We start from the raw sequence: 25363 nt of genomic DNA, 5'->3' as shown, positions 1-25363 counted from the left end.
AGCTGCACAAGTGAGATTTAAGGGCAACTAGAAAAAAAAAATTATCCTCTGCTAATTGTTCAACATTTACCCTCGCACATATGTACTAGTCATTCCCAACTCTAGAGGGCGGTGCTCATCTCCGTTTCAAAGCCGAAGAGCCAGCGCTGTCTGAAGATGTCTCCGTGGTCATGTGGCCGGCATGACTAAACAGCACGGAATGCTGTTACCTTCCCACCAAAGGTGGTCCCTATTTTTTCTACTTGCATTTTTGCGTGCTTTCGAAACTGCTAGGTTGGCAGAAGCTGGGACAAGTAACACCCCGTTACACGGCAGCACCAGGGATTCGAACTGCTGAACTGCTGACCTTTCAATTGACAAGCTCAGCATCTTAGCCTCTGAGCCACCTGCAACCTTTACGCTATCAAAGCCAAATAGCCCATCTGGTAGATTAACCAAACAATGCTTTTCTTCTTTTAGATGAACTAATATTCCTTCGTTTGCTGAAAGTGAGTTGTAATTATATATCTAAAATATTAAGTGCATTGCTGCACTGAGCCCCATAAAAGATGGAAATATTCTGGTCAGATGGTAATTGTGGTCTGAACAGTGAAAAAAACAATTATTTATTTATTTATTTATTATTTGTCATAACAATATATATAAGCATCACACAAAAGATTATATCGTATATAAACATATATATGAGGAAATATAAGGAGGTATAAGCATATATCTATCTATCTATCTATCTATCTATCTATCTATCTATCTATCTATCTATCTATCTATCTATCTAAAGAAAAAAGAAAAACAATAGGACAGGAACGGTAGGCACGTTTGTGCTCTTATGCACACCCCTTATGGTCCTCTTAGGAATGGGGTGAGGTCAATAGTAGAAAGTTTTTGGTTAAAGCTTTTGGGATTATGGGAAGAGACCACAGAGTCAGGTAAAGTGTTCCAAGCACTGATGATTCTGTTACAGAAGTCATATTTTCTGCAATCTAGATTAAAGCGGTTAACATTAAGTTTAAATCTCTTGGTTGCTATTGTATTATTGCAATTGAAGCCGAAGTAGTCTTTAACAGGAAGGACATTACAGTAGATGATTCTATGAGTTAAACTTAGGTCTTGTCGAAGGCGACGGAGTTTTCTAAGCCTAGGATTTCAAGTCTGGTGGGATAAGGTATTTTCTTGTTTTCAGAGGAGTGAAGATTTCTTCATGTAAAATATTTCTGGACATGTTCAATTGTATTGATGTCAGAAATGTGATGAGGATTCCAGACAGGCGAGCTGTATTCTAGAATTGGTCTAGCAAATGTTTTATATGCTCTGGTTATGCACTTCTCTGATTGACAATACCCAAACTGAAGAAAAGCAGCAAAGGTAGGAACTTAACACTGGTTAGTAGCAGCTGATTGGCTCTTGGCTAGCAGTAGCAATAGCACTTAGACTTATATACTGCCTCACAGTGTTTTACAGTCTTCTCTAAGCACCAGAAATGGTGTTCAGACTGGTTCACTCGAACCGGTAGCGGAAATCGCAGGTGCCATCCTATTTAGGCACATTTTTGAGGCCAGGCGCATGTGCAGAAGTCACATGCGCAAACAAAGCACATGCACGGAAGGCCGGGAACATGCGCGAAAGGCAGGCAAGCATGTGAACAGGCGTGCACGGGGCGAACGTGTAGTAACATAATGTGAAACCCACCAGTGCTAAGCAGTTTATAGAGTCATTACATTGTCCCTAACAAGCTGAGTCCTCATTTTACCGATCTTGGAAGACTGAGTCAACCTTGAGCCCATCAAGAATCGAACTCCTGGAATGAGCTGGGAATTAGCCTGCAAATACTGCCTTCTAACCACTGCACCACCAGGGCTCTAGTGGTGCCACCAGATTGGTGCTATCATGAATGCCACCTGACTGGCCAGAAAGATGCCTGTGAATATAGGAAGTCCTTGACTTGCAACCATTCATTAAGCGACTGCTTGAAGTTACAACAGCGCTGAAAAAGTTAGTTTTCACACTTAGAATAGAATAGAATTTCTTATTGGCCAAGTGTGATTGGAAAACGCAAGGAATTTGTCTTGGTGCATATATTCTCAGTGTACATAAAAGAAAAGATGCCTTCATCAAGGTACAACACTTACAACACTTAATGATAGTCATAGGGTACAAATTTAACACTTAATCAACAACAGTTGATGACCATTGTGGTCCTGTGATCAAAACTCGGGCATTTGGCAACTGGCATGGATTTATGACCATTGCACTGTTTTGTGATCACTATTTGTGGCTTTCCCAGCCAGCTTCTGACGAGCAAAGTCAATGCAGGGAAGGCAGATTGGCTTAAGGATTGTGTGGTTCCTTTGACAACTCCATTGACTGTGGCAAAAATGTCACAAAATGGGGAAAAAACTCACTGGACAGCTGCCTTTTTTTAGCCACAGAAAGTTTTGGGTTCACTTGTGCTCCATAAGTCGAGGACTACCAGCAAAAGTTGTTGTCTTTTTCTGTACTCAACAGCCATAGAGATGCACAAGGGACTTGGAGGTTGAGCCATAGGCCTCTAGAGAACTGAAAGATGTTCTCACCAAGTAAGGCTTTGATTCAAGTCTACATTTGTACAAGGACTGCTCATAATAGCAATAGAACTGAGACTTATATACCGCTTTACAATGCTTTACAGCCCTTTCTAAGCAGTTTACAGAGTCAGCATATTGTCCCCAACAATCTGGGTCTTCATTTCACCGACCTCGGAAGGATGGAAGGCTGAGTCCATCTTGAGCTGCTGAGAATTGAACTGCTGGCAGTCGGCTGAATTAGCCTGCAATACTGCATTCTAACCATTGCGCCACTACAACTCTTATAAAGAGCAAGGGATGGTCAAAAGTCACCTTTGTTAATGTCATTAACAAATTAATGTCATGCTATTGTCAGCAATAGCAATAGCACTTAAGACTTATATACTGATTCACAGCACTTTACAGCCATCTCTAAGCGGTTTACAGAGTCAGCCTATTGCCCCCAACAATCTGACTCCTCATTTTACCCCCCTCGGAAGGATGGAGGGCTGAGTCAACCTTGAGCAGGTCAGGATCAAACTGCTGGCAATTTGACAGAATTAGCAGCCTGCAATACTGCATTCTAACCACTAGGAAGGAAGGAAGGAAGGAAGGAAGGATCTCTGGTGGCTCAACGGACTAAGTCTGTCTGTTATTAACACAGCTGCTTGAACTTACTGCAAGTTCAAGTCCCACCAGGCCCAAGGTTGACTCAGCCTTCCATTCTTTATAAGGTAGGTAAAATGAGGACCCAGATTGTTGGGGGCAATTAAGTTGACTTTGTATATAATATACAAATGGATGAAGATTATTGCTTAACACATTGTAAGCCGCCTTGAGTCTTCGGAGAAGGGCGGGATATAAATTCAAATAAAAAAAAAAGGAAGGAAGGAATAGCACTTAGACTTATATAGTGCTTCACACTACTTTATAGCCCTCGCTAAGCAGTTTACAGAGTCAGCATATTGCCGCCAACAATCTGGATCCTCATTTTACTGACCTCGGAAGGATGGAAGGCTGAGTCCATCTTGAGCTGCTGAGAATTGAACTGCTGGCAGTCGGCTGAATTAGCCTGCAATACTGCATTCTAACCATTGTGCCACCACAGTTCTTATAAAGAGCAAGGGATGGTCATAAGTCACCTTTATTGTCATTGCAGCAATAGCAATAGCAATAGCACTTAAGACTTATATACCGATTCACAGCACTTTACAGCCATCTCTAAGTGGTTTACAGAGTCAGCCTATTGCCCCCAACAATCTGGCTCCTCATTTTACCCACCTCGGAAGGATGGAGGGCTGAGTCAACCTTGAGCAGGTCAGGATCAAACTGCTGGCAATGGGCAGAATTAGCAGCCTGCAATACTGCATTCTAACCACTAGGAAGGAAGGAAGGAAGGAAGGAAGGAATAGCACTTAAACTTATCTACTGCTTCACACTACTTTATAGCCCTCTCTAAGCAGTTTACAGGGTCAGCATATTGCTGCCAACAATCTGGATCCTCATTTTACTACCTCGGAAGGATGGAGGGCTGAGTCAACCCTGAGCAGGTCAGGATCAAACTTCTGGCAATGGGCAGAATTAGCAGCCTGCAATACTGCATTCTAACCACAAGGAAGGAAGGAAGGAAGGAAGGAAGGAAGGATGGAAGGAAGGAAGGAAGGAAGGATGGATGGAAGGAAGGAAGGAAGGAAGGAAGGAAGGAAGGAAGGAAGGAAGGAAGGAAGGAATAGCACTTAAACTTATATACTGCTTCACACTACTTTATAGCCCTCTCTAAGCAGTTTACAGAGTCAGCATATTGCCGCCAACAATCTGGATCCTCATTTTACTGACCTCGGAAGGATGAAAGGCTGAGTCAACCCTGAGCCTGGTGAGATTCAAACTGCCAAATTGCAGACAGCTGGTGATCAGCAGGAGTAGCCTGCGGTACTGCGTTCTAACCACTGCGCCCCCACAGCTCATCAGTAATGTTATTAGAATGTAACATTGCGTTCTAATCTTTCATGGTTGATGGCAGCCGGTACTCAAATCACATGAAATGTTTTAGAGAGAGAAAGAGAGGAAAAAGAAAGCATGCATCTCTAGTGTATTTGAGAAAAAAAATATATAGATCCAAACCAGATGGTGTTTCACACCAACAGCTAAATTTAGCACTTGTACCCAAATAAAGACTCTTTGGGGATCAATTTTGAGACCGATTGTGGTTCTCATTAAAACGATGTGCACCATCAGTCATAAAAGTAAAAAAAAAAAAAGTCCAATTATTAGATGACAAACTCGTAAAGCTACTTCCCGTGTCACGTTTTGGCTTGCCCAGAATGTTTTTTCCCCCACCACCAAGTTCAGTTGCCTTACAAACAGAATCAAAAAGGCAGGTGGACAATTCTTCCCATCGTTTTCTGTGAATGCCTGTGAAATCACGTGGAGTCTTTCTGGAAAATAAAGCTGAATTTCTAGAGCAGGGGTGTCAAACTTGATTTTATTGAGAACCACATCAGGGTTGTGTTTGACCTTCGGGGGCTGGGGTGGGTGTGGCCAGGTTGACTGTGTCCAGCTCGAAGTTACTTGTGTCGGGTGGGGGGCACTGTGGTGGCCTGAGTGCTCTGCCAGTGAAAACGGGCTCCATTTTCAGCTGCGATAGGCTATGCTGTGGCCCACCAGTGGCCAGCGGAGCTGGCAGCAGATTCGGACAGTGAGGAGGTTGGGGAGGAACATGGGCCAGTCCTGGAGTCTGGAGAAGACTCTGATAAGGGCTCTGCATCAGAGGCAGAGAAGGGGCCAGGGCTGTATGCCAGTTATCAGCTGCCTTTGGAATCAGATATCAGTGAGGCAGACAAACAGCTGGAGCCTGTTCCCAGCGTGTGCATGCACAGAGTTGCCAGACAAAGGGAACAGCTAAAGAACAAGGGTTGATTTGGGAGTAAGGCCACAAGTGGACGATGATTGGCCCCTCTCAGAGGGAATAAAAGAAGAGTGAAAGGGGAGTGGAGTTTGCAGAAGACAATTAATTTGCTTAATTGGTTCGTGACTCCTTGACAAGTTTTGAAGATATCGGCCTGGCAGCTTCCCAAGCCAGATAAGGTCTGTGACTGTAAATTCACTCTTGAAAAACTTTGCTGGATGTGAATGAGAAGAATTCACAGTAACTTAATAAAAAGGTTTTTTTTTTGTCAGGATAAGGAGTCTGCTTCGTGGTTTGGGGAAGCCTAGGTCAGAACAGCCTCCTGAAACCACACCTAGCCCTCCTGAGCTTCGTTTTCTCTGGCAGAGGCACCGTGGGCCGGTCTTTTGCTGTTTCCAGGGCAGCCCCATGGGCCAGTTCTAAGCACCCTGGCCCTTGAGTTTGACACCTCTGTTCTAGAGGTTGACACTTTCTGTTACATTAGATTTCTGTTAATTTTATTATGAATGAAAATGATTTTAGGAAGAAAAATTAAGCAAGGTAGAGCAGGCAGAGAGCTTGCTGGCACTAAGGGAAATGTGCAATCTGAGCAGTCCCAACCCAATGTACATTTGACTTGCATAGTTTGATTGCCAGACAACAGCAGAGTAATTTTCCAAAATGTCTAGTCTAATGAAAAGAAGGACCAGGGGAGGCATGGTACCAGTGTTCCAGCACTTGAGTGGTTCCTACAAAGGCGAGGGGTTCAAACTATTTTCTAGAGCACCAAAAGGCAAGACAAGAAGTGGTGGATACACAGAAACTTAACTGTTGTGTCTGCGCCCCCCAAGCCGGGCCCCCTGCCAGACAGTGACTTGGAAAGTGAGCAGAAAGGGCCATCAAGACTTACCTCGGGAGCACCGGCTTCCCTGGCTCAGCTCCAGGAGCCAGAGGCAGGCCAGGTGGAGGAGATAACGAGGCCTCCATCCCCTGACTCTTTCCCCCCCAGGCCACGCCTTCAGACCCGGCTGATGGCAATCAGGCCTGGCTGGACCCTAGGTTTCGTAGGCAGGAGAGGCGGGAACAACAGAAGCAGGGGTGGGGCAGGCCTAGGAAGTACTGAGTCATGGAGCCACACCCCACAGGATATAAAAGCAGCAAGGGCTGCTATACCTCTTCGTAGCAAGCAAATCAACTGCTTAACTAGAGCTGAAGTACTGTTTGTTCCTGGTTGACTCATCAAGAGAGATAACAGACACACTTGGCAGACGCACGCTAGTTTGCTGCCAGAGCTGATAGTTGCCAACTAATTAAGCCATCGCTCGGACTGAGGCGAGGGGGACAGAACACTAACCAAGAAGAGAAAGCAAACTAGAACTAAGGAGAAATGTCCTCATGGTGGGAGCCACCAACCGAATAGCTTGTTCTCAGAATTTGTGGATGCTGCATCACTGGAGGCTTTCAAAAAGTCTAGATAACCATTTATCTGGTCTCCAGCTCAAGCAGAGGGTTGGACTACCAGACCTCCAAGGTCCCTTCCAACCAGGGGTGGGCTTCAAAGATTTTAGCAAGGGGTTCTCTGCCTGGTTGCTGGGTGGGCGTGGCCATGGTGGGCGTGGCTTAGTCAGCCTCCTGCACCATGGCAGGGGGGGACACTTTTGCCCTTCCCGGGCTTCAGAGGGTTTCCTCGAGCCTCCAGGAGGATAAAAATGGCCTCCCCAGGCTCTGGAGGCCCTCTGGAGCCCGTTTCCGACCTTCCCAAACTTCTGGTAGGCCCATTATTTTGCCCTCCCTGAGCCTCCGCGCATGCCCTGCATCCAAAAAGGGCCGTGTGGGGACTCTTGGGAGGGGCGGGGTGGACAGGGTGGGCTGCTGAGGGTTCGCAGGGGTTCGGGAGAACCTGTAGCTAAGATTCTGTGCAGTTCAGAGAATCCCCAAATCCCACTCCTGGCTGTCCCCGCTCACCCCACCCGGCCCCTCCCAGGAGTCCCCTCATGGCCTGTTTTCAATGCAGGTAAGGACAGGATGCGGGTAGAGGGCCAGAGGGCCTCCGGAACCTGGGGAAGCCCTTTTCGCCTTCCCAGAAGCTTGAGGAAAGCCTCCAGAGCCCGGGTGTGTATGTGTGTCAAAAACGCCCCCCCCCTGTGATGCAGGAGGCCGACTAGGCCACGCCCACCATGGTCACACCCACCCAGCAACCGGGCAGAGAACCCCTTGCTAAAATTTTTGAAGCCCACCCCTGAGTTAATCTCCCCCCTCCCCTTGCTAATTTTCTTCTCCGGCTGAAAATGCCCTAATTTCTCACCCCTTCCTGATGCTACAGATAAAATGGAGGAAGATGGAAAGGAGACCAAGAAACAAGGAAAGAAAGAGAGAGAGAGAGAGAGAGAGAGAGAGAGAGAGAGAGAGAGAGAGAGAAAGAAAGATAGAAAGATAGAAAGATAGAAAGAAAGAAAGGAAGGAAGGAAGGAAGGAAGGAAGGAAGGAAGGAAGGAAGGAAGGAAGAAAGAAGGAACTAGTTGAAAACAGTTGAGAATACACCCTTGTTTGGTCTCCCATCTGACATTCTCTTACACTCTTTTTTCATTCTCTTTTGCCAGCAAAATAAAACCGACCTCATATTGAGGAAACCCAGTAAACAATGATACTTGATAAAGAACCCCATTTGACCAGCAATGGTATGAAAATCCTCGTGGATGTCTTTGCAGTCACTACTGGTTTCAATTAGAGACCCGGGTTTAAAATCTGTGACCTTCTGTCCAAAGAATTTGATTCAGCGCTAAGTCGCGATATCTTTCCAACTTTCTTCAATTACCCTCGTACTCATTTAGATCACAGCCCATCACTGACAGCTCTTTTTTTTTTTTTTAAAAAAAAGGCAACCATGAAAAGCCAGATCACTTTCTCGGAATCGCATCTTCTCTCCCCTCCCCCTATTTGCGTGCCATTATCTTCTTTGACCTAGACTTGTAATCAAATTAAAAATAGTCTCCTTGTTAGATGCCAATGGCAAAAACAGCAAAGTCTACTGACTCAGTTCCACCTAAATGCTGAGATTCTGCACAATTTATAATTTCCTGACTACACTCATATCCTTGGCATGCGCTTGGACCACACGATAAACAGAGCGGGAATAATCCACTTGGCGCTTCTGCAAACGGCAAATGTAGAGCTTCCTTGATGACAAACCCCTGAGATATTCTGTATAAGTACGCATGTGGTTTTTTGCATGGTGATTTGGTGCATATTTTGCATGCACCAAGCGGGAGAAGCAAATGCTAGTATCTCCGGTGAATAGACGATTAATAGAGCTGGAAAAGTCTTATCTCACGTATATTAGAACTATTACATTGGTGACAGAAATGCACAATATTGCAACTTCAAGATTCACACAGTGGCTGGTTTTTGTTTTTGTTTTGCTTTGTTTTTGAGCATTGAAGAAGCAAACCAACTGTTCTCCATGGGCGGTATATGAATTAGATAGATAATAGATGATAAATAGATGCTGGATAGATAGATGACTGATAGATTATAAGAGATAGATGATAAACGATAGATGATAGATGCTTGGCCAATAAAATTCTATTCTATTCTATTCTATTCTATTCTATTCTATTCTATTCTATTCTATTCTATTCTATTCTATTCTATTCTATTCTATTCTATAGATGATAGATGATTAATAGATGGATAGATAGATTATAGCTGACTGACAGAATAGAATAGAATAGAATAGAATAGAATAACAGAGTTGGAAGGGACCTTGGAGGTCTTCTAGTCCAACCCCCTGTTTAGGCAGGAAACCCTACACCACTTCAGACAAATGATTATACACATCTTCTCAAAAATTTCCAGTGTTGGAGCATTCACAACTTCTGAAGGCAAGTTGTTCCACTGATTAATTGTTCTCGCTGTCAGGAAATTTCTCCTTAGTTTTAGGTTACTTCTGTCCTTGATTAGTTTCCACCCATTGCTTCTTGTCCTGCCTTCAAGTGCTTTGGAAAATAGTTTGACTCCCTCTTCTTTGGGGCAACCCCTGAGATATTGGAACTCTGCTATTATGTCTCCCCTAGTCCTTTTTTTCATTAAACATAGACATACCCAATTCCCGCAATGGTTCTTCATATGTTTTAGCCTCCAGTCCCCTAATCATCTTTGCTGCTCTTCTCTGCACTCTTTCTAGAGTCTCCACATCTTTTCAGATAGATAATGGATCAATGATGAATGATAGGTGATTGATAGATGATAGATGATTGATAGATAATAGATGATTGATTGCTAATAGATGATTGATAGATAATAGATGATAGATAGATAGTGGATAGATGATAGATAGATAGATAGATAGATAGATAGATAGATAGATAGATAGATAGATAGATACTTTGGAAACCTCTGGACATTTGTTGAAAGTGGAAAACATGAATTGGTAATTTATGGGTTTACTGATTAAAATGAATTGAATATTGGGAGTATTCACTATTGGAAGTATTCATTAAAGTAAGTTTAATGAGGAAAGAGAGAGGGTAAGTTTGTAATTACTGTAAAAAAGACTGGAAATAACTTCTTCATTTATCTTATCTTTTCTTCTTTTTATAATCATTCTCTTAGCTGACATGTCTTTTCTTTACTCTTCGCAAGTGGTGAAATCCATTTTTTTTACTACTGGTTCAGTGGGTGTCGTTTGGTGGGCGTAGCTTGGTGGGTGTGACAGGGGAAGGATACTGCAAAATCCCCATTCCCACCCCACTCCTCGGGGAAGGATACTGCAAAATCCCCATTCCACTCCTGGGGCCAGCCAGAGGTGGTATTTGCTGGTTCTCCAAACTATTCAAACTTTCCGCTACCGGTTCTCCAGAACCTGCTGGAATTCACCCATGCTCTTCCTTTCTATTATTGCATGCAATATATTATTTTATCTCCGTAGAAAATTTCTAATAAAAAACGATAAAGCATTAATAAAAATGCAACGTATGTCCAGGAGAAGGACATCTTTTCAACAGCTGTACCAGCTAGGCATATTAAGATCTTCCTGTGTATACTGTTTAAATGTAATATATTGGGGGGGGGAGGGGGGGAGAGAGATACTACTGGCTCATTTGCAAGAGCACAATGAAGATGTTTTAAGCAAACCGCCTGGGCAGGCAAAGTCAGCCACAGGAAGGCGTGGAATCTCTGTGAATGGTTTGTGGCAGTTATATTTCCTAGTCAGCTGGAGCTGGGAAGTAGCCAGACCACAGATGCTCACACTAGACTAGGCCAGGGGTCTGCAAACTTGGCTCTTTTAAGACTTGTGGACTTCAACTCCCAGAGTTTCTCAGCCAGCAAAGCTGGCTGAGGAACTCTGGGAGTTGAAGTCCACAAGTCTTAAAAGAGCCAAGTTTGCAGACCCCTGGCACTAGGGGGACTATAACAGCACACCTGAGAAGATCCTTGCTTGCTGTTAATAACATTTGACTTTCTTCGAGGACTTGGGCAAGGGTCGCGAAGAAACACAGGCAGCCTGCACTGTTTACTACACAGCTTTTGTAAGGTCTTGGCTCCCATCTCAAATAACAGCACCTCCCCTGCCAATCTAAAAGCACAAGCCGGGAATTCAATTGTGCAAAACATCAGTTTATTTATTTTCTTTTTTATCCTGCCTTTAGCATTTTTTTTTCCTGTATAACTCAAGGTGGTGAATATACCTAATAATCCTTCCTCCTCCTCCGATTTTTCCCACAGCAATCTTATGTGTGGGTTGGGGTGGGAGGATTAGAATTCACTGTCTCCTGGTGATTGGCTCAAAGTCAGCCAACCTGCTTTCACGCCTAAATTGGGACTAGAACTCCGAGTCTCCTGGTGATTGGCCCAAAGTCACCCAACCAACTTTCATGCCTAAGGTGGGACTAGAATTCACAGTCCCCCAGTGATTGGCTCTAAGTCACCCAGACAGCTTCATGCCTGAAGAAGGACTAGAATTCACTGTCTCCTGGTGATTGGCTCAAAGTCAGCCAACCTGCTTTCACGCCTAAATTGGGACTAGAACTCCGAGTCTCCTGGTGATTGGCCCAAAGTCACCCAACCAACTTTCATGCCTAAGGTGGGACTAGAATTCACAGTCCCCCAGTGATTGGCTCTAAGTCACCCAGACAGCTTCATGCCTGAAGAAGGACTAGAATTCACTGTCTCCTTGTGATTGGCCCAAAGTCACCCAACTTGCTTTCATGCCCAAGTTGGGACTAGAACTCTGAATCTCCTGGTGACTGGCCCAAAGTCACCCAGCTGACTTTCATGCCTAAAGCAGAACTAGAACTCATAGTCTCCTGGGTTCTAGCCTGATGCCTTCATCACTAGACCAAACTGACTCTGTTGTTCACTCTAGCTGAGCAGAAGACAGTTGGAACATCTGACATGTTTCCTCCATTAGCCAGCTTGTCCTCTATATTACTGAGATTGTTCCTATTTTCTTGGCTTTTCTTAGTCCCTTCCTCACTTTTCTCTCTGCCTTAAAAAAAAAATATCTTCCCCACTGGCTCTTCTCGTGTCCTTTGTCTTCTCCCTGATTCATTTTCATCCCTTAATCATCTTCTATTCTGATATTGCCTCTACTGACTGTTCTTTGTTCTTCCTGAGGGTTGAAGATTCAATGGGCACATTATCTACCCAACAGACTTAAATTGTCGGAGAACCATTTCCTTTGCCCAAAGAACTTTAGGAAAAGACGTCTTGGTGGAGGGGACAGCTCCTCAAATAGACCCTTTCAAATTTCATTAGTTGGGGAAGGAAGATCATACAAAAATGCTACTATGTACAGGGATGCGGGGGCTCAGCATCCTTGGCATACTAGGAGGACTGATTGGGGGTGATAGCATTGTGTGTGGGGAGGATTAATTCCTCTTCATCCACTGCGTCTCCAAATGCTTCTGAGATACTTCTCAGATAGTCATTTGACTCCCACCAATGGAAAGCTTTTTTCTCCCCCACTACCAATTTCAGATAGGGACACGGTGGTTTCAGTGGCTAAGATTCTGAGCTTGTCCGTCAAAAGGTCAGCAGTTCAGCGGTTCAAATCCCTAGCGCCGCGTAATGGGGGTGAGCTCCCATGACTTGTTCCAGCTTCTGCCAACCTAGCAGTTCGAAAGCCCGTAAAAAATGCAAGTAGAAAAATAGGGACCACCTTTGGTGGGAAGGTAACAGCATTCCATGCGCCTTTGGGATTTAGTCATGCCGGCCACATGACCATGGAGACGTCTTCGGACAGCGCTGGCTCTTCGGACAGCGCTGCTCTTCGGCTTTGAAACGGAGATGAGCACCGCCTCTTAAAGTCGGGAATGACTAGCACATGTGTGCGAAGGGAACCTCTACCTTTTTACAGTTCAAATATGAAGTTTGGGTTGAAGTCTTAAAGTTAGCCATTGAATCCAAACTAAGACAGATGAGTTAGAAGGGAGATAGGGAAATGACATCCTCCTACATGTCTTCTAACCTGATCCCTTCACAGGAATAGTGGGACATGTAAGTAACAATTAAAGACACCAACTGATTATGCAATCCTTCTCCCTCTATTGTGGCAACATTAATCTGGCTCACACATGCCATATGCACAATGCTCCTTTTACGTTGGTACTGCTTCTGTCCTTCGTTCAGGTATTCTTCAGGCCTCGCTGGCTGACTTCACATGATATTTGATGTCAATTTGGTTTGATGATCGAGTTGGGAAAATGTTTAAGAAGGTTCAAAGTAGCCAACCTGTTGAATTCTTATTGGAGAAAAAGGGTAATGATGGGAAAGAAAAGGAAAGGAGAAAGAAGGGGAGAGAGAGAGGGGATGGAGGGAGAGGAGGGAGGGGAGGGAAGAAGGGAAGGGAAGGAAAGGAAAGAAGGGAAAGGAAGAGAAGGGCAGGGTACAGCTGGGCAGGGCAGGGCAGGGCAGGGCAGGGCAGGGCAGGGCAGGAAAGGAAAGGAAAGGAAAGGAAAGGAAAGGAAAAGAAAATTGTTTTGTCTTTGAGTTAGAATAATTCCTAGAAACTATATAATTTGTTTTTCTAGGCAGCATTTTGGAAGTAGTTTGCATTGCCTTCTCCCTAAGGGTGAGCAGGAGTGACTGGCTCAAAGCCACCCCTGACTTTTGTGCCCAAGGCAGATTTCAGGTGGCCAGTAACTAGTCTAGCACATTGATCGCAAGACCAAACTGGTTCTCAGAAGTGGTTATCCTAACCAAAATCTTATAAATATAATCAAACTTCATAGCATATCTGAAATTTTCCCCGTTGAAGACAAAGTGTTTGGGCAAACAAATTAATGTTACACTGGCTTGCTTTTCTTTGGAAAGTTCTTCCAAATTTTCTTTGGAAATTTCTCCCAAGTTTTCTTTCAACTGTTGGCCTTCAGAATAACAACGCTCATTTTTGAAGCATGTTTTTCATACCAGAGTGCTTCATAACCCAGAGGCGTTGTGTGCCAACAGGCACTACAAAGCCACATGAAAGCAGCTGTTTAACATTAGGCGGACCATAGAAGAGGAAGCTGAGAAGAATCCTGCTCTGGGTGGCCATGTGTCCTAGTTTCAGAGGAAGGTCTTCTGCTTTGAAGGATTGCCCAATCTCAGGCAGTTTACAGATCAAAGGGAATCCTTGCAAACCAAGAATATCAAGATTTTGAAATTTCCTGTTGGATTGGACAGCAATTAAGACAAATGAGCACAGCTCACCTGGTCATCTTTTTCACTGTAGGGAGATATCTTCATAAACGACTTAGATGAAGGAATAGAAGGGGAACTCACCAAATTTGCAGATGATACTAAGCTGGCAAGAATAGCTAACACCCTAGAAGATAGGCTCAAGATCCAGATGGCTCTTGACAGACTTGAATACCCAGCCCTATCTAACAAAATGAAATTCAATGTAGAGAAAAGTAAAGTCCTACACTTAGATAAGAAAAACCAAAAGCACACATATAAACTGGGGGAAACCAGGCTTAATAGCAGTGACTGTGAGAGGGATCTTGGAGTCTAAGTAGACAACCAGCTAAATATGAACCAGCAATGTGCAGCGGGAGCTAAAAAAGCCAAGGCAATCCTAAATTGCATTAACAGAGAGATACAATCAAGATCAAGGGAGGTACTAATACCACTCTATAAAGTCTTAGTAAGACCACACCTAGAGTACTGCATCCAGTTTTGGTCACCACACTATAAAAAAGATGTTGAGACTCTAGATAAAGCATAGAAAAGAGCAACCAAGATGATTAGGGGACTGGAGACTAAAACATACGATGAACGGTTGCAGGAACTGGGCATGGCTAGTCTAGTGAAGAGAAGGACCAGGGGAGACATGATAGCTTTCTTCTAATACTTGAGGGGCTGCCACAGAGAGGAGGGGGTCAAGATGTTTTCCAAAGCACCTGAAGGCCAGACAAGGAATAATGGATGGAAACTGATCAAGGAGAGATTCAACCTGGAAATTAGGAGAAAATTTCTGACAGTGAGAACAATCAACCAATGGAACAGAAGTTGCCTTTGGAAGTTGTGGAAGCTTCATCACTTGAGACTTTCAAGAAAAGATTGGACTGCCATTTGTCAGAAATGGTGTAGGGTCTCCTGCTTGAGCGGGGTGGGGTGGGGTTGGACTAGATGACCTATAAGGTCCCTTCCAACTCTATTAATCTGTTAATCTGAGATGCAACCAACTGACATAGTAATTCCCTGCAAACTACCGGTATGTCGATTATCATAATCTTTGATGTGTTTCAATCCCGTACCTCAATTTACATATCCAAATTTGAATATCCTCCTCTGCCTCTTTATGGGGATGCGTTTTCTCCCTGGGGAGGGTTTTTTTTTTTTTGCTTTTGGAGTGACAGGGGAGAAAGTAAAAAATGGAAGAAGTCAGTCTGTTAAAAATTAAGTTAAATGGAGATTTTAAAGTATCCTTCCCCTGGAGTGGGGAGGGAATGGAGATTTTACAGTATCCTTCCCCTGCCATGCCCACTAAGCCACACCCACAGAACTGGTAGTAAAATTTTTTAGTAAAAAACTGGGTGGAAGCCTTCCCTGCTGAATTGCTGGCAGTGACTGAGACACCTGTTAAAGTCTAATGGCAAAAATGTGGCAGACCCCCAAGAGTTTACAATCAAGGCCTTAGCTGTGATCATCTGCTCAGCAAATTGTTTCTAAAAAAAGAAAAACAATTAAGGAAGCAACGAGTCATGGCTGTTCAGGCTCATTTTACCCAAGTTGAAGATGCTGGGAATAAAAGAACGGGAGATCTTTTGGCAGAACAATGTAGCTCTAACACGATGTCTCCAGCTAGAAGACCGAAAGATAGATAAATATATATATATATATATATAGATAGATAGATAGATAGATAGATAGATAGATAGATAGATAGATAGATAGATAGATAGATAGATAGATGATAGGTAGGCTTTATTGTTCAGAGTCACTTGATACTGCTGCTGGCTGGAGTCATGGAGCGTGCTCTTTAAACTTAAGAGCTGCAGGGGCGTAAGGTGTTCTGCTCATGCCCCCAGAGTGGGCCAGATCAAGTACAGATCTAACCAAATGAAATTCAATGTAGAGAAAAGTAAAGTCCTACACTTAGGCAAGAAAAACCCAAAAGTACAAATATTCTATTTACTAAGTCTGCACTACTATTAATCTTCTCATCGTTCCCATCACCCATCTTCTTCCACTTATGACTGTATGACTGTAACTTTGTTGCTTGTATCCTTATGATTTATATTGATATTGTTTCCTGATTGCTTATTTGTACCCTATGACTATCATTCAGTGTTGTAAGTGTTGTACCTTGATGAAGGTATCTTTTCTTTTATGTACACTGAGAGCATATGCACCAAGACAAATTCCTTGTGTGTCCAATCACACTTGGCCAATAAAATATCTATTCTATTCTATTCTATTCTATTCTATTCTATTCTATTCTATTCTATTCTATTCTATTCTATTCTATTCTATTCTTCATTCCAATATCTATTCTATTCTATTCTATTCTATTCTATTCTATTCTATTCTATTCTATTCTATTCTATTCTATTCTTTATTTATTTATTTATTTATTTTGTCACAACATCATACAAAAAGATTATATAGTATATACACATATAAACATATATAGGAAGAAGAAAAGAAAAACAATAGGACAGGAACGGTAGGCACGTTTGTGCGCTTATGCACGCCCCTTATGGTCCTCTTAGGAATGGGGTGAGGTCAATAGTAGAAAGTTTTTGGTTAAAGCTATTAGGATTATGGGAAGAGACCACAGAGTCAGGTAAAGTATTCCAAGCACTGATGATTCTGTTGCAGAAGTCATATTTTCTGCAATCTAGATTAAAGCGGTTTACATTAAGTTTAAATCTATTGGTTGCTCTTGTATTATTGCAGTTAAAGCTGAAGTAGTCTTTGACAGGAAGGACATTACAATAGATGATTCTGTGAGTTAAACTTAGGTCTTGTCGAAGGCGACGGAGTTCCAAGTTTTCTAAGCCTAGGATTTCAAGTCTGGTGGGATAAGGTATTTTGTTGTTTTCAGAGGAATGGAGAACTCTTCTTGTAAAATATTTCTGGACACGTTCAATTGTATTGATGTCAGAGATGTGGTGAGGGTTCCAAACAGGTGAGCTGTATTCTAGAATTGGTCTAGCAAATGTTTTATATGCTCTGGTATCTATTCTATTCTATTCTATTCTATTCTATTCTATTCTATTCTATTCTATTCTATTCTATTCTATTCTATTCTATTCTTCATTCCAATATCTATTCTATTCTATTCTATTCTATTCCATTCTATTCTATTCTATTCTATTCTATTCTATTCTATTCTTTATTTATTTATTTATTTATTTTGTCACAACATCATACAAAAAGATTATATAGTATATACACATATAAACATATATAGGAAGAAGAAAAGAAAAACAATAGGACAGGAACGGTAGGCACGTTTGTGCGCTTATGCACGCCCCTTATGGTCCTCTTAGGAATGGGGTGAGGTCAATAGTAGAAAGTTTTTGGTTAAAGCTTTTAGGATTATGGGAAGAGACCACAGAGTCAGGTAAAGTATTCCAAGCACTGATGATTCTGTTGCAGAAGTCATATTTTCTGCAATCTAGATTAAAGCGGTTTACATTAAGTTTAAATCTATTGGTTGCTCTTGTATTATTGCAATTAAAGCTGAAGTAGTCTTTGACAGGAAGGACATTACAATAGATGATTCTGTGAGTTAAACTTAGGTCTTGTCGAAGGCGACGGAGTTCCAAGTTTTCTAAGCCTAGGATTTCAAGTCTGGTGGGATAAGGTATTTTGTTGTTTTCAGAGGAATGGAGAACTCTTCTTGTAAAATATTTCTGGACACGTTCAATTGTATTGATGTCAGAGATGTGGTGAGGGTTCCAAACAGGTGAGCTGTATTCTAGAATTGGTCTAGCAAATGTTTTATATGCTCTGGTATCTATTCTATTCTATTCTATTCTATTCTATTCTATTCTATTCTATTCTATTCTATTCTATTCTATTCTATTCTATTCTATTCTATTCTATATTGGGTGAAATCAGGCTTAATAGCAGTGACTGTGAGAGGGATCTTGGAGTCTTAGTGGACAAGCAGTTAAATATGAGCCAGTAGTGTGTGGCAGCAGGCAAAAAAGCCAACGCAATCCTAAATTGCATTAACGAAGGATACAATCAAGACCAAGGGAGGTACTAGTACCACTCTATAAAACCTTAGTAAGACCACACCTAGAATACCGCATTCAGTTTATTAAAAAGATGTTCTCTAGAACAGCGGTCACCAACTGGTGATACGCGGACCACTGGTGGTCCGTGAGAAAAATTTGGTGGTCCGCAGAAAAATTATTTGCATTTTTTATATTGCACTAAATCAGGGGTCCTCAAATTATGGCCCCTGGGACAGATACGTGCAATGAATGTTTGTGTTGCTGCAGAGAGTTTCCCCCTTTGGGGTCTTTTTGTGTGGGTCGGAGGGGGGCAGAAATTCTAACTTGGGGTCTGCTTTGGCCTCCTGGTGCAGGGCTTTGGCCAAAGGCTGGCAGCACTTCCCTCTGTTTGAAAAGCCTATGCTCGTAGTCCTCAGTGAGGTGCTTCTGCTGAGCCTCCTTCTCGGTCAGATCCAGTTGGAACTGAGCTGTTTTGCCAACTCTTTCTCATGGTGGCTGCTTAGCTCCAACAACTGCTTCCTCTTGGGGCCCTAAGGAGCCCGGGCGGGGAGGCGAGGAGTGGTTGGCAGGGGGTGGGGGGCGAGTGACATCGAGTTGGCCAGGCCCACCCAGTCACGTGACCACTTTGCCACGCCCACCCTATCATTAGGCAGACCATATTAGTGGTCTGCGGGATTTAAAATTATGAATTTAGTGGTCCCTGAAGTCCGAAAGATTTGTGACCAGAGGTGTCAAACTCAAGGCCTGAGGGCTGGATCTGGCCCGCCGGATACTCAGATCTTGGCAGCCCATTTTTGCTGGCAGAGCACTCGGGCCACCAGAGGCACCTCCAACATGCGTGATGTTGAGCTGGCCACGCCCACCTGGCCACGCCCACCCCAGTCCCCTGAGTTCAAACACAACCCTAAAGCAGCCCTCAATGAAATCGAGTTTGATGCCCCTGCCATGTGTCATTTGAAACTTGAAAACGTGGGGTAAGAATTGTTCCTTTTGTTAGCTTACTTCTGCCTAATGGCAGCCATGTGAGGTCTAAATGTATGCATTTATGCATCAGAATGCACCGGGATGTCTCTGCTCATTCACTGTAAGTATATTTTAAAAATGTAAATATGCATCGTGTGTGTACAGCTAATGGAGCATGGATTAATGAATTAGGTTGTGTTTATAAGCAGTTTGAATGGTCTGAAGGAACATGACATCAGCTAAGAGGAAGCTAAGCAAATGTGGGTTTAATCAGCAATGGGCTTTCATGAATGGAGCTAAATATTGGTTTTATTTGGTCATGGTTTGTTGAACAAGTCAACATTTGGTGGTGTCTTAAAACAAACATAATAAAAGCAGTGGGGACAGCTACCTTGTTTTGTGCTCATTCAAGAAGCCGTATAGGAGGGAACTCAGTAATGGGTTGATGTTAATACAGCAATTCTCATGTGAATCTATATATATAAAAGCGAAACCCACTCATGCATTAATCACGAAGTCGCCAGAACCGTAAAGCCTATAAATTTGAAATTTGCCACATATGTTCCTCTTCGCTTCTAGGTGCTCACTAAGAAAGGATTTTTCGAAATGACCATCAGAGCATTAGTTTTTCCTATATTATTATTAACACGCTCGGATACTAAGGAGTTCTATTCCCCCTCCACATCTGAAAAAAAATCTGTTCCAAATGCAAAACACAAGCAGAGGAGAGGAGTTTCAGTTTCAGTTTTATTTTCACAGCAGCAAGCAGCTTTACTACAGAACAGCTGAGCTAAGCCACAACCAGCATCCTTCCTGTCTCCTTTTTGCTCATACAGCAAATACTGTTTGAGTTTCCAAACACCCCTCAACTCTCTCACACACTGACAGGATGCTAGCCAGTTGAATATCGATGGATGCTGCAGGCTGGGACATTCTACTCCCCCTCCCCCTCAGTTCCAATTGCCAGTTGCATTATGTTAACACACTCTGATGCTACAGAGTTATACATTCTACATTAAGTTTTAGGCTGTAAGTGTCAATTTATCAAGCCCGAGCACATAGTTTCATAGCTAGTGCTACATAAAAGGCCAAGTTTCCCAAAGTTCATTGTTGTTGTGTAACAAATGCTGATACTTAAAAGGCTCTTTCATCTATTATATATATGATTCAACGCCAAAAAAAGTAAAGTTCTACATTTAGGCAAGAAAAACAAAATACATAGGTACAGTATAGGTGGTACCTTGCTTAATAGTAGTAACTGTGAGAGGGATCTTAGAATCTTAGCGGACAACCATTTAAATATGAGCCAGCAGTGCGTTGCAGCTGCCAAAAAAGCCAACACAGTTCTAGGCTGCATAAACAGAGCAGTAGAACCAAGATCACGTGAAGTGTTAATACCACTTTATAATGCCTTGGTAAGGCCAGACTTGGAATACGGCATCCAGTTTTGGTTGCCACAATGTAAAAAAGATGTTGAGACTCCAGAAAGAGTGCAGAGAAGAACAACAAAGATGATTAGGGGACTGAAGGCAAAAACATATAAAGAATGGTTGCTGGAATTGAGTCTAGTTTGATGAAAAGAAGGACTAGGGGAGACATGAAAGTTGTATTCCAATATCTCAGGGGCTACCACAAAGAAGAGGGAGTCAAACTATTCTCCAAAGCACCTGAGGGTAGAACAAGAAGCAATGGGTGGAAAATAATCAAGGAGAGAAGCAACTTAGAACTAAGGAGAAATTTCCTGACAGTGAAAACAATGAATCAGTGGAACAACTTGCCTCCAGAAGTTGTGAATGCTCCAACACTAGAAATTTTTAAGAAGGTCTCATTTGTGCACAGGTATAGTACATGCTTAGTTTGGGGATCATGTGTTGACCATCCCAAGCCATGTAGAAATCACATTCTCTAAAGAAGTGGTATGTCCTAAGATGGTACTCAAGTGGAAGGGCAGAGTTACAGCAAAACCCCTGAACCCACCAAACACTATTTCCATTGCTAAACTGAAAGACAATGCATATTTCGGCTGCTCTTTTTATTTTTCTTTATTTTCCCCCGACTTGATCACGTCTATCACCCCCCCTCCCCCTTATACCCATCCTAAAATCGTTTAACCGACGTTAAGCAAAGCCAGTAAATTTCACAAATGCACTTAGCAGATTTCGGATGAAACAGTTTCTCCTTTTCTTCTCATGTTGTGTCCTTAACAGATTAATTTATTCTCTGATACGTAGCAGTCAGAAGATTTTTTTAGGGGGGTGGGGACATAAATTCCAGGCGGAACACTTTTCCAATTAGAGCTAATAAATTTGAATGCAGTTTTCATGGAGACTGGCATGAAATTAGGTTTTAGTATTTTTTTTTCCAGGGGTCTGAAAAACTAAGCAGAATTTCTTCTCTCCCTCCCTCCCTCCGTTTCTCTCTCTCTCTCTCTCCACCCCCTCCATCCCTCCTTCTCTCCTTCCATCTCTCTCTCTCTCTCTCTCTCTCCTCCCTCCCTCCCTGCATCTCTCTCTCTCTCTCTCCACCCCCTCCATCCCTCCTTCTCTCCTTCCATCTTTCTCTCTCTCTCTCCTCCCTCCCTCCCTGCATCTCTCTCTCTCTCTCTCTCCACCCCCTCCATCCCTCCTTCTCTCCTTCCATCTCTCTCTCTGTCTCTCTCTCTGTTTTTCTCTCTCTACTCCCTCCCTCCCTCCCTCCATCTCTCTCTCTCTCTCTCCACCCCCTCCATCCCTCCTTCTCTCCTTCCATCTCTCTCTCTCTCTCTCTCCTCCCTCCCTCCCTGCATCTCTCTCTCTCTCTCTCCACCCCCTCCATCCCTCCTTCTCTCCTTCCATCTCTCTCTCTGTCTCTCTCTCTGTCTCTCTGTCTCTACTCCCTCCCTCTCTCTCTCTCTCTCTGTCTCTCTGTCTGACACACACACACACACACAGAGTGAGTGAGTGAAAGAGAGAGAAAAGAGAGAGAAAGAAGAGAGAGAGAGAGAGAAAAGAGAGAGAGGAGAGAGAGAAGAGAGAGAGAGGAGAGAAGAGAGAGAGAAAGACGGACACAAACCAACCAGCTAACCGACCGACCGACAGACACAAAGCATGCTCACCGGAACTTGAAAGTTAACATACGGTTGGGTGTCTAGCCTCCCTTCTTTCCAAATAAACTAAGCAATTGTGCCAAGGATTAAGCAAGAAGGTCCTAAACTGTCCAACATGACAGAACTTACATTCATTCAGACAAAACCCAAAATATGACACATCCACGCCTGTCCTGTTGAATTGTTTTACAGTTCTCTTGTCAGCTGTTTGGTACAAAATACACGGTTTACTAGCTTGGGATCCTTAAGTACAGGAAAATCAAAGAGGATTTACTGAACGGTCATTATAGATTCCAAAAATCTAAAAAGTCGTTTGCTTTGGAACAGGAGGGAAGGGGAGGGAAGAGATTTAAAGGTAGACTTAGTTTTAAAAGTAAAAGTTTAGAGGACAGACAGAAAAAAGAGCCTTAGAACACACTGGGCTCTCAGCTCCTATTAGACGGTTTCCCTTAGGGACAAAGACTAGGAGGCCAAAACAGAATATCTAGAGAGATTGGCTAAAAATGCAGCTCCCTTCCTCCTGCCAACCAGCTGAGGCAGTGGCCAATTTCCATAGTCACGCTGGAGCTTCAGCGTTACCGGAGCCCCCAGGACGGCGGCCAAAAAAATAACACCTAGGTGTTAAGCTTTCTCTTGTAACGTGTGTCTCAGCATACGTGACTTTATCCGAAATGTCTCTTGGCCTCCGTCCAGGGATGCCAATCAGGAGAAGGAGTATGCAAGGATGCAAATGACATCATCCTGGGAAGAAAATGCGGCCAGGTTTCTACACAGCGCACGGGAGGGAGGCATCGTTGCTACTCCGCGGCTACTCCGAGTCTCGGTTAATACGGAATCCTGCTCTTCTATAAAAGGCGAGCTTTAAAGACATGATATTTGTCCTGAAGTGACCCTGTCCGTACCTTCACTCCCGTCCTCTTTGCGTCTTTCTCTTTGGTGCTACTACTACTACTACTACTACTACTACTACCACTACCTAGTCCTGTCACCTTTGGAGAATCTCAGCCTCTCACTCAAACTGCCCTGTAGAGTGAAATCAAACTTACTACCCTCGTAGTAGGGGAGGGGAGGCCGAAGACTGCCTTGTGAGTTCAAGACCGATGTGGTTTGTAGTACGCGAGGTTCCAAGATCTGGAGTGCTTACAACTGTTATAACACGCGGCTGCATTTCATCAAGGTTGCTACCTCATGCAACAGGAATGCCCCTCCCCACCCCCCCCGTTTCTCGATCTAAACAGTTTTGCATGCACTGTCTGAATCCTGAGCCTGGAAAGATACAGGAGGAGTACAAAAGCTTTTCCCTTACCGTCAGATCTTGCCCATAGAATTGGACCATGGAGGTATCGGCCACCAGGAGGGTCTCCACGTAACGAGCCTGGGAGGTGAACCTCTTCGCTCTGTTGGAGGTGGTGGTGCTGTTGGGTACCAGCTGGGCTTCCCCTCCACGCCTGTCCTTGGCAGCTTCTTTCGACCAGCTTCTCTTCTGGAGCTGATGAACCTGCATTAGGGGTTCCCCACGTCTACGGCTTTGGGGCTGGATGACGTACTTGTCTCCATCCACAAAGAAGGAGCCATGGATGCCCTCACACAAGCTGACAGCCACTAGGGAGTCTGGTTGTGAGTTGACAGTCCCTGAGTAGAAGCATTTTCTGAGCTTCACATCCTCCTCCTCCTCCTCCTCTTCCTCAGCCAAGAACCCAACAGGTTCCTTTCTACCAACATGTTGAATCTTCAGCCCAGGAGCCAAGAAGCTGGCATCGGGTTCCAGCTGCAGCAGGAGCACTTTCCCAAAGGCGGTGATGGAGAAGGAAACCTGTCGGTCCTTGCCCGGAGGCATAGCTCTCCAGACCGGCACCACCTCTTGAACGCCGCTGCTGCTGCCACCACCGACGTCGCTATTCTGGAGAGATAATGCCCAGGCATTTTGAAACAGCAGCAAGGGAAAGAGCGAAAAGAGAGCTGCCAACCAGCTAGCGCAGGATTGCTGCTGAAGAGGAAGTGGCATAGATGCTAGAAGCTGGAGAAGGAGCAGAAGACAAGTTGAGAGAGACACAGAGAGAGAGAGAGAGAGAGAGAGAGAGAGAGAGATGGAGAGTCACTGGAGGAACAAATGCCCAACTGGCTTTGAGGCAGGGTGCAATCCTGCAAAACGTAAGACTAGGAAACGAAGGAGAGAGACAGAAGGAGACAAAGGTTGGAGAGGAAAAAATAAGGGATCAGCTGAGTTAGCAGCAAAATTGCCCAGAGTGCAAAGGGTGAAAAATCCGTTTCTGCCCCAAGGGTGATTTCTTCACTAGCTCGGCTTCCTCGGGGGGCCTCCTGGATTTTTGCAAAGCAGCTGTCACAAAACCAGACAAGAAACAGCAGCACCAGCAAGTCAACTTGTCCAGTTGGGAAAAGCACACACACAGAGAGAGAGACGAAAGAGTCTTGGGGGAAATTCTAATCTCTCTCTCTCCCTCCCTCTCTCTCTCTCTCTCTCTTTCTTTCTCTTTCTCTCTTTGGGTTTACCTCCCCTCCCACTTTTCCTTCCTTGGACGAGGACTTGCGCTCCCTGAGTAGCTCCTTGCAGAGCAAACTGCAAAGAGCTGCGGTATTTATACTTTCTTTCCTCTGCTTTGACATAAGAGGTTTATTTTTGATCTCGCTCACTATTCTGCATTCTCCTCCCCAGGGAGCAGAGAGCTGGAGGAGGAGGAGGAGGAGAATTGGGGAGGGGGGAGAGGAAAAGGGGAAAAAGAGGGGGGGCACGGTGGAGTTTTGGGATGGAACTTGAGGCCAATCAGAATTCAGGAGGATCCGCCTCCCCAGATGAAGTGTCAGCTCAAACATTTCTCTCCCTCCCTCCCTCTCCACCCCAAACTCTTTTATTCTCTCTTGGTTTAACTCTTTCTCAGCTCCAGATCGATCTCTCGCAGCCAGCAGAAAAACGCACTCATTGATTTATCTGAAATTCCACATGGGAAGGCCTGGGTCCTCCCAACTTTCCCCTCTCTTTTGCACGGATTCTATTCTGTGGGACGTTGTTCCTCCAAGCTCCAGGTGGAAAAAGATCTGCCCAAGAGAAATTTCCAAATCCTAGAAGAATGGAAGCATCCTTTTTCTCCTCTCCCGCGCGCGTTGCATTGCTTGGCATCGATACCCAAAGTTACTGTCAAGGCGTAACTAAAGCCAGGAATTTCATCTTGACGATTTCAATTTTGGGTAGCCA

At 43.9% G+C, this 25363-nt stretch overlaps 1 protein-coding gene across 1 annotated transcript in view; it reads right to left on the bottom strand.

The window, feature by feature from the left end:
• ADAMTS8 (ADAM metallopeptidase with thrombospondin type 1 motif 8) overlaps positions 1-24715 on the bottom strand; it is a 52188-nt gene extending 27473 nt beyond the window's left edge. The window contains exon 1 of the mRNA XM_058194709.1: positions 23459-24715. Within this exon, the coding sequence (XP_058050692.1) occupies positions 23459-24157 (699 nt within the window). The 5' untranslated portion in view covers positions 24158-24715. The remainder of the gene's footprint in view (positions 1-23458) is intronic.
• Between the last annotated feature and the right edge of the window lie 648 nt (positions 24716-25363).

Source organism: Ahaetulla prasina, chromosome 9 (genome assembly GCF_028640845.1).
Source record: "Ahaetulla prasina isolate Xishuangbanna chromosome 9, ASM2864084v1, whole genome shotgun sequence".
Classification (NCBI taxonomy): domain Eukaryota; kingdom Metazoa; phylum Chordata; class Lepidosauria; order Squamata; family Colubridae; genus Ahaetulla; species Ahaetulla prasina.
This window is presented reverse-complemented; position numbering and strand designations above follow the sequence as displayed.